The sequence below is a fragment of the Babylonia areolata genome, chromosome 32 (genome assembly GCF_041734735.1).
Source record: "Babylonia areolata isolate BAREFJ2019XMU chromosome 32, ASM4173473v1, whole genome shotgun sequence".
NCBI classification, from domain to species: domain Eukaryota; kingdom Metazoa; phylum Mollusca; class Gastropoda; order Neogastropoda; family Buccinidae; genus Babylonia; species Babylonia areolata.
This window is the reverse complement of record NC_134907.1, coordinates 21,529,250-21,539,249: the sequence shown is the minus strand read 5'-3', so window position 1 is coordinate 21,539,249 and position 10,000 is coordinate 21,529,250. Positions and strand designations below refer to the sequence as shown.

General features: G+C 42.1%; 1 protein-coding gene across 1 annotated transcript in view; it reads left to right on the top strand.

The window, feature by feature from the left end:
* LOC143276635 (uncharacterized) overlaps positions 1 to 10,000 on the top strand; it is a 66,039-nt gene that overhangs the window by 27,748 nt on the left and 28,291 nt on the right. The window contains exons 2-3 of the mRNA XM_076581252.1: positions 4,673 to 4,751; positions 4,910 to 5,388. Coding sequence (XP_076437367.1) covers positions 4,673 to 4,751; positions 4,910 to 5,388 — 558 coding nt within the window. The remainder of the gene's footprint in view (positions 1 to 4,672; positions 4,752 to 4,909; positions 5,389 to 10,000) is intronic.

The window sequence follows — 10,000 nt, the reverse complement described above, 5'->3', positions numbered from 1 at the left end:
TGGAACACCCTTCCTCTTTCTGTTCAACAGACCCAGTCTCTCGGTCAACTTAAAGAGTACCTTTCCTCTACAGACACTACAGTCCCACCATACTATTATCTGGGTGAAAGGAAAGAACAAATTATCCACCGTCGTCTGCGACTTGGTATGAGCGAATTAAACTCTGATCTATATCTGTATAATGGACATAAAAGGAATGATCTGTCTTGTGCTTGCAGTTTTCCTCAAGTGTCAGCTGAGCATTTTCTATTACACTGCCCGAACCGCAACATACATAGAGCAAACACAATTCATAATCTCCCACAACAACATATCTCTGAACATAACTTACTGTTTGGTAATACCTCCTTTAGTCTTGAGATAAATGTCAGCATCTTTGAAACTGTTCACAAGTTTATTTCTCAAAGCGACCGATTTGATCAGATAATTCCCCTTTTGTTTTCTTTTTGCATATGTGGATAGGCATGTGTGTGTGTATATACATGATTATACCCATGTATGTTTGCATGCATACAATTCAAAAGCTTTTAACGATGAGTACTGTTCTGTCTGTATGATGACATAAGTGCATGTGCCTTCTTCGTTCGTGATATGATCTTTCCTGGGCATCTCCTACAAAGATCATATCACGAACGAAGAAGTTCGAAACAGAATCAGGCAAGTCATTGGGCCCTACGAAGACCTGTTGACCTTGGTCAAGAGACGCAAGCTCAAATGGTATGGCCATGTCACGAGATCATCAGGGCTTGCCAAGACATTCCTGCAGGGCACAGTGCAAGGGGGGAGAAGGAGCGGCAGACAGAGGAAGAGATGGGAGGACAACATCCCAGAATGGACGGGCTTGAGGTTGAGCGATACAGTCAGGAGGTCAGAAAACCGAGACGATTGGAGGATGCTGGTTGCCAGATCAGCCTGTGGCGCCCCAACGGTCCACAAGACTAGGGGATAGGTGAAGGTGATGTGCCTGAAAGAGTGCTGCTGTTTCATTTGCCAGCTCACGATATGAATACATTATGGTGTGCTTTTTCTTTTTTCCGCGGGACGGTTGGCCCTCAGTTCAGTGTGACTGTATTGTTGTACTTGTGCTCCAGCGTTGATATTTCTTTCTCTCGCTATTGACTTCTCTCTCCACCACACGTTTATGATTCATTTTGTTTCCCATTATTTATATCTCGGCTTAGTTCTGTTCAAAACTCATGTATGGTCACGTCTTAACTTCTAGCTATGATGACATCCGTCACATATTCGGTACGTACATGTATCAGGATAGGACTTTATATAAGATTTTCTTGTTGTCCTGTTCATCGATATCTCAGTGTTGCATTGTGACATGTTCCAAATAAAATGCTGTTTAAACCAAGTTCAACGCACACAAACACCCACACGAGCACACAAACAAAAAAACAACAACAAAAAAACCAAAAATAAACATACAAACAAAGGCATACACATACACATAAGTGAAAATAATATTTTGACCACACACACACACACACACACACACATCCCCACCCATCCCCTCGCCCAACCTAAAACATATCTCTTCCCCCCAACCCCCACCATAGACCTCTCCCCCCCAACCCCCCAACACCCCCACCCCTCCCCCCACCAAACACCCCCCTACACCGCCACCCACCCTCTTATAACTCATGCCAGGAGAGGTCGGACCGTGTCGTTTACGGCGATATTCAATCAACTGCTTAGACAGATTTAACGTGACACGGGTGTGAGCGAGCGGGGCCCCGCGGTCGGGGCGGCTACCCGGGGTAGGTAACTACAGTGTCAGCACGTCCGCGACACCTGGCCACCCGTAAAGCACGCTCAAAGTGTCGTCACCTCTGTGCCACCGCGAAACCCAATGCCTCCATTGGCTGTGGAGTCGTCGCTGAGAGAAAGAGAGAGGGGAGGAGGGGAGGGGGGGTCAGGGGGGTCAGGGATGGAGGGAAGATGTTTTTCTTTGGTAGAGGGGTGAGGGGGGTGGGGTAGATGCTTGTGGTGGAGGGTGGGGGGTGGGGATGGCCGTAAAAAGAGGGGAGATGGGTTAGAGGAGGAGGAGGAGGGGTTTGTTAAAACAAGGAAAGATGGGAAGTGGAGAAAGATGAAGGGGGTGGGAGAGTGGATGTTAGTGGGGGTTAGGCGGTAACCCCCCCCCCCCCGCCCCCCCCCCAAAAAAAAGGAGTAGTGTGTGCGGGGTGAAGTTGGGTTGGATGTGGGGCTGTGGATGGAGGTGTGTGTGTGGGGTGGGGGTGGGGGGGGGGGTGGGTTGGGGTCTCTTTTGGTGGAACAATCGTGGCGCGATTGATTCAATGGACGATTCCACTGAGGTACATTATAATTCAATGTGAATTAAATCCACGCGCAATCGCTGCTTGGACACACGAACACACGCACCGCGCACGCACATAAAGTTAGAAGCGTACACACACACAGACACACACACACACGTCATCACACACACAACACACACACACACACACACACACACATCACACACACACACACACGCATGCGTGTTCGCACACACACACACACACACACACACACCACACGCACACATACACGCACACAAACACGCGCACGCGCACACACACACACACACACACACACATACACGCGTACGCGTTCGCACGCACACACACACACACACACACACACACACACACACACACACACACACACACGCACACACACGCATGCACGCGCTTAAGTTCAGTTTCAGCTTCAAGGTGTCTGTGGAGGAGAATGAGGGCTAATCCATATACGCTTCAGCCCATCTGCCGGGGGTAAAAACAACAAGGAGAGAGAGCAGGTGCCTGGTGAAAACACTGACCCAAAGTGCTGCCACACGCTGACAGAGCTGTACAAATTTATATAGTGTCATGGACACATGGTCCACACCCTCCACACACACATACACACGCGCATGCGAGCGCGCCACCACCACCCTCCCTCCCCACACACACAAACACGCACGCACATAGACACACACACACGCACGCACGCACACACACACACACGAGCGATTCCCTTTACTCTTTGCAAAGTTTTGCAACTTGTGCTCAGTGCCTTTCTAACACAGCCAGCTTATGGACTGAATTACAAGCCGTGACAGACATTAGTCATATGGTCACACACAACAGTTTCCTCCTTAAAAAAAAATCTTTTATATAATGAAAATAACGTTAGCGAATGACCTGTGTGTGTGTGTGTGTGTGTGTGTGTGTGTGTGTGTGTGTGTGTGTGTGTGTGTGCATGTGCGAGTGTGTGTGTGTGTGTGTGTGTGTGTGTGTGTGTGTGCGAGTGTGTGTGTGTGTGTGTGTGTGTGTGTGTGTGTCTGTCTGTCTGTCTGTATGTATGTATATCTTTCTGCTCCCCTCCCCCCCACCTCCCTCTTCCACCTACTCTCTCTCCTAAAATAAATTGGCTACAATCAAAAAATACGTTACCAATATTGCTACGTACAGTTCATTAAAAAAAAAAAAGAAGAAAAAAAGTCCACTATTCTTCTCAGTCAAGGACTTAACTGCGGGGATGATTTTTCAGCTCAAATCAAGTTTTTTGTCCTTTGTGGTAAACTGAATTCGCAACGGAAAGGTTTGTTTGGAAAGGTAGTTTCAGACGAAATGCTCAGATAATCCAACGAACAGATCCCAATGGCCAACCCCCCTCCCCCCAAAAAAAAAACAACAACAACAACAACAACACACACACACAAAACGGAAGCACAAAACACGACAGCTAATGATGATGACGTGACTATATTGAAAGTTTCTGCTTTTTTGCACGGAGTGTTTTTAAAGCGTAATCAACTTTTTTCATAAAGCCGAGTATTGGAAAAAACAAAAACAATAACAACAGACACACAAACAAACAAACAAAAAGCAACAACAACAACAACAACAACAAAAACCAACAACAACAACAAACCCAACCCAATGTGGCGCTGAAAATATTAACCCATGAGTGTCTCTGCATGTCTTTTATTTCAATCTGCATGCGAATGAGCATGTTAGCTTGTGTGTGTTTACTGGGGGGAGCTGGGCTTGAAATGAATATGTATCCGTTTAACCCTCTCTCTCTCCTCCACCGCCCCCCTCTCTCTCTCTCTCTCTCTCTCTCGTGATTTACTTTATTTATTTATTCATTTATTTATTTCATTTATCTATTTATCGATTTATTAATTTGTTTATTTACCTATTTACTTTCTTATCTATTTATTTATTCATCTCTGTACTTATTTATCTATGTCTTTCTTTCTTTCTTTATTTATCTATTTATTTACTTATTTGTCTGTTTATTTATTAATCTATTGATGTATTTATCTGTTTATTTATTTATCTATTCATGTATTTATTTATTTATTTATTTATTTATCTATTTGCTGCATTAGTCTCCTGCTGACAGATGCAATCCACTGGCGCGAACGTGATTGGATGAAACAGTTCCCAGTAACTCAGAACTCAGTCAAGTCATCGGATAATATAGTTCCCAGTAAGTCTGAACTCAGTCAAATCAAGTCATCGGATAATATAGTTCCCAGTAACTCAGAACTCAGTCAAGTCATCGGATAATATAGTTCCCAGTAAGTCTGAACTCAGTCAAGTCAAGTCATCGGATAATATAGTTCCCAGTAAGTCTGAACTCAGTCAAGTCAAGTCATCGGATAATATAGTTCCCAGTAAGTCTGAACTCAGTCAAGTCAAGTCATCGGATAATATAGTTCCCAGTAAGTCTGAACTCAGTCAAATCAAGTCATCGGATAATATAGTTCCCAGTAACTCAGAACTCAGTCAAGTCATCGGATAATATAGTTCCCAGTAAGTCTGAACTCAGTCAAATCAAGTCATCGGATAATATAGTTCCCAGTAACTCAGAACTCAGTCAAGTCATCGGATAATATAGTTCCCAGTAAGTCTGAACTCAGTCAAGTCAAGTCATCGGATAATATAGTTCCCAGTAAGTCTGAACTCAGTCAAGTCAAGTCATCGGATAATATAGTTCCCAGTAAGTCTGAACTCAGTCAAATCAAGTCATCGGATAATATAGTTCCCAGTAAGTCTGAACTCAGTCAAATCAAGTCATCGGATAATATAGTTCCCAGTAAGTCTGAACTCAGTCAAATCAAGTCATCGGATAATATAGTTCCCAGTAAGTCTGAACTCAGTCAAGTCAAGTCATCGGATAATATAGTTCCCAGTAAGTCTGAACTCAGTCAAGTCAAGTCATCGGATAATATAGTTCCCAGTAAGTCTGAACTCAGTCAAGTCAAGTCATCGGATAAAATAGTTCCTCGTAAGTCTAAACTCAGTCATGTCAAGTCATCGGATAAAATAGTTCCTCGTAAGTCTAAACTCAGTCAAATCAAGTCATCGGATAATATAGTTTCCTGTAACTCTGAACTGTCAAGTCAAGTCATCGGATAATATAGTTCCCAGTAAGTCTGAACTCAGTCAAGTCATCGGATAATATAGTTCCCAGTAAGTCTAAACTCAGTCAAGTCAAGTCATCGGATAATATAGTTCCCAGTAAGTCTGAACTCAGTCAAGTCAAGTCATCGGATAATATAGTTCCCAGTAAGTCTGAACTCAGTCAAGTCAAGTCATCGGATAATATAGTTCCCAGTAAGTCTGAACTCAGTCAAATCAAGTCAAGTCAAAGAAAGTCAACTTTATCATCTCGAGATAAATAAAAACGTGAATTGTGTAGCTCATACAAAAAAGGAAGAAAAATACACACTTTATAGACGTGTACATAAGTATTCGAAGAGATCACATACACAACTAAGAACATTAATTTTCACTTATTTTAAGAAAAAGTGACAGTTTTAAGGGGAAAAAATACCACGCAGCTCCCCAGGGAGAGCGCGTCGCTACACTGAGAGCGCCACCCAATTTTTATATTTTTTCCTGCTTGCAGTTAAAAAAAAAGAAGTTTTCCTATCGAAGTGGATTTTTCAAAGAAGTTTGCCAGGGACATTTGTTGCCGTGGGTTCTTTTATGTGCACTAAGTGCATGCTGCACACGGGACCTCGGTTAATCGTCTCATCCGAATGACTAGCGTCCAGACCACTACTCAAGGCCTAGTGGAGGGGGAGAAAATGCTGGCGACGGTGCCAGTATTCAAACATCCAAAGATGTCACATGAAATTGTATTGACATATCTTACAACATTTTATGTATTTAAGAACACTTAATATTAAAAAAAAACACAAAAAAAACACAAAACAACAACAACAACAAACAAACAAAACAAAAAAACAACAACAAAAAAAAAAAAAAAAAAAGCGTCAGGAATACGAACATGTTTGAAATATTCAAGAGATCACAAAAAATATAAACTGACAAAAACACAACTGCAAATCTGAACTGAGAGATTCAAATATTAAAAGAACAAGAAGAACAACCAGAACAACAACAAAAATCTAGTAAATAAAAACAAACATGTCAGTCAATATGATTTGGAAAACAGAATAAACAACAACGAAAACAACAAACAAACGTATTTTGAAGTAATTTACACTAGATGTTAGACACAACATTCTGCCTGAATGCAGTTTCATTTTTGCAATTGGCCTAAACTGTGTAAATAGAACAAACTCCTAGAGGTAACACGTCCGCCTAGGAAGCGAGAGAATCTGAGCGCGCTGGTTCGAATCACGGCTCAGCCGCCGATATTTTCTCCCCCTCCACCAGACCTTGAGTGGTGGTCTGGACGCTAGTCATTCGGATGAGACGATAAACCAAGGTCCCATGTGCAGCATGCACTTAGCGCACGTGAAACAAGAGAGGCAAAGCCTTCAAGACTCACTTGTGATACACTTTAAAAAAGTCTAATCGTTAAAATGTGTTTTGTATTTGTTATTATAAAGCTTCGCGTTAAAAAAAAGAAAAAAGAAAAAAAAAAGAAGTCCTAACCAGATTCGAATTAAGTCCCCTAGCATTAATTACAGAGTAATTTCCCTTTTTTACTATCTGCACCAAAACGTTTGCAAAATAAATAAAACTTCAATGCTTAGCAAAAGAAGTTCCTGTTTGACAAAAATGATAATAATGACTGCTTGTTGTTGGGTCAGAATATCAGATCAGAGTGCCAAGTTTAGAGAATACAAAAAATATAAATATAACAGTAAATGCAGTTTGCATATTAATTAGGCTTCATTTTTTATTTTTTTGGTGCCCATCCCAGAGGTGCAATATTGTTTTAAACAAGATGACTGGAAAGAACTGAATTTTTCCTATTTTTATGCCTAATTTGGTGTCAACTGACAAAGTATTTGCAGAGAAAATGGCAATGTTAAAGTTTACCACGGACACACAGACACACACACACACACACACACACACACACACACACACACACACACACACACAGACAACCGAACACCGGTTTAAAACATAGACTCACTTTGTTTACACAAGTGAGTCAAAAAGAATCACGGCAACAAAAGGGTTGTTCCTGGCAGTAGCGTATATGGATTTGTCCGAACGCAGTGACGCCTCCTTGAGCTACTGAAACTGAAACTGAAACTCCTGGCAAAATTCTGTAGAAAAATCCACTTCGATAGGAAAAACAAATAAAACTGCACGCAGGAAAAAATACCAAAAAATGGGTGGAGCTGTAGTGTAGCGACGCGATCTTCCTGGGGAGAACAGTCAAAATTTCACACAGAGAAATCTGTTGTGATAAAAAGAAATACAAAATACAAATAAAAATAGACACGACAGGTCAGTAAACAAAACAAACAGCAGACTAAACACAAATAAAACTAAACAAACCAAAATATGTTTTAAACGTACATCAATAAGCAAGTCAAGGGACATATGTATAATGGTTATGATATGGATACTTATACAGCGCATTGCCTCGGTCGGAGACCAAGCTCTAAGCGCTTTACAAACACGGGGCCATTTACACAACAGGCTGCCTACCTGGGTAGAGCCGACTGACGGCTGACATTGGGCGCTCATCACTCGTTTCCTGTGTCATTCAATCAGGTTTTTAGTCACACACACACACACACACCACACACACACACACACACACACACACACACACACATGTAATATTTTATGTGTGTGACTGTGACTGTTTTTATTGTTTTTGTTTTTGCTTTTTGTTGTCTTTTTTTTGGTGTGTGTTTTTTGTTGTTGTTGTTGTTGTTTTACCCCGACATGCAGTCAGCCATACTCCATTTTCGGGGGTGGGTGGGTGGGAGGTGGGGTGTGGGGGGTGCATGATCAGTATGTTCTTGTTTCCGTAACCCACAGAACGCTGCCGTGGATTACAGGATCTTTAACGTGCGTATTTGATCTTCTGCTTGCGTATACACACGAAAGGGGTTTGCCAGGCAATTGAGTGAATATACAAACAAACAGACAGACAAAGAAAGAAAGAAATGAATAAATTAACTGATAAAACAAACAAATATTGGATTTATTTTTAAAAGACAAAATAATAAGATAAAGAAAGAAACGAACAAATAAATAAATAAATCGCCATTTTCCGCACTCGACCCAACAATTGGTAAAAGCAATGCAAATTAACCCCCCCCCCCCCCCCCCGCAAAAAACAAAAACTAAAAACAAACAAACAAACAAAAAACAAACAACAAAAACAAACAAAACAAAAAACAACAACAACAAAAAAAAACGAAACACACACACACACACACACACACACACACACAAAACAAAAAAAACCCCAAAACCAAGCAGGTGTGGTTAACAAAATGAGACTTTCGTGACTCGGGAGGGGGGGGGGGGGGCTGTATGCAAATCACCAAGCTCGTGCGCACGCGCGCTCGCAAGCAAGCGAGACTTGAGAGTGAGAGTGAGTGCCACGTGGAAGGTTTCACGCATGCTCTGTCGCAACAAAGTGAAGGTTTTGTCTGGGAAGACCCGCGTAATGAGAGGGTGGAAGAAAATGAAAGGGAGATTATTTGGCGCTCGTGCCGTCGTGGCTGCTGCGTTGTCGTTCTTGTTGCGAAGTTTGTGGGTAGTTCTAAAAAACTGTGCGGCGAGGTTGTAATTAGGTAAGAGGGTGAGGGTGGTGTGGTGGGTGAAGATGGGGTAGGGTTTGGGAGGGAAAAGGGAAAGAACTGTTCAAGATAGAGGGGTGGGGAGGGAGGGAGAATGATTGTTCAAGATACCATCTCCTTCACGTCTGTCAGTCTGTCTGCCTTGTATCGTGTTTTCTTCAAGGAAGGGTTATAAAAGTATTAGTTTCTTTCTCTTTCTCCCTCTTTCTTTTCAGGAAGCAAAAAGGTTTTCGCTGTGTGTGTGTGTGTGTGTGTGTGTGTGTGTGTGTGTGTGTGTGTGTGTGTGTGTGTTCCTTTTATTCTTTATTCCGTCACGGAAAATTTTGGTGGGAGGGGGAAAAACATAGAAAGAGAAAACATAGCATTATTCCCCACCCCCTACTTTTTTTTTGTATAAGAACGAATGCTTTCTGTAACTCAAAAAGAAAATTGAATACAGATTGTCACAGACAGACAGACAGACAGAGACAGAGAGACACACACAAGCACGCACACAGAGAACCATCATTAGAACAACAAAAGCTAATGCATGAGACAGGGTGTATGTGTGCGTGTGTGTATGCGTGCGTGCGTGTGTGTGTGTGTGTGTGTGTGTGTGTGTGTGTGTGTGTGTGTGTGTGTGTGTGTGTGTGTGTGTGTGTGTGTGAGAGAGAGAATGAGAGACACCGAAAGAGGTGGTTCGGCAATGTTATTTTTATGTTGTAATTTTCTTCTCGTAATACGCTTATAGTATTAGTATTGTAATCTAAGTATCTATCATTATCATTATTGTTATTGTTTTTTTCTGTTGCCAGTGTGGAACTCTGGACCTAGGGGATTCTTCTTGCTCCCTGCACACAGGCAGTTAATCCACGGGGCCACCGGTCATCGGCAACCAACAGACAACCTCATATTATGTACATAAAAATATATGTGGAGTGATGGCCTAGAGGTAACGCGTCCGCCTAAGAAGCGAGAAAATCT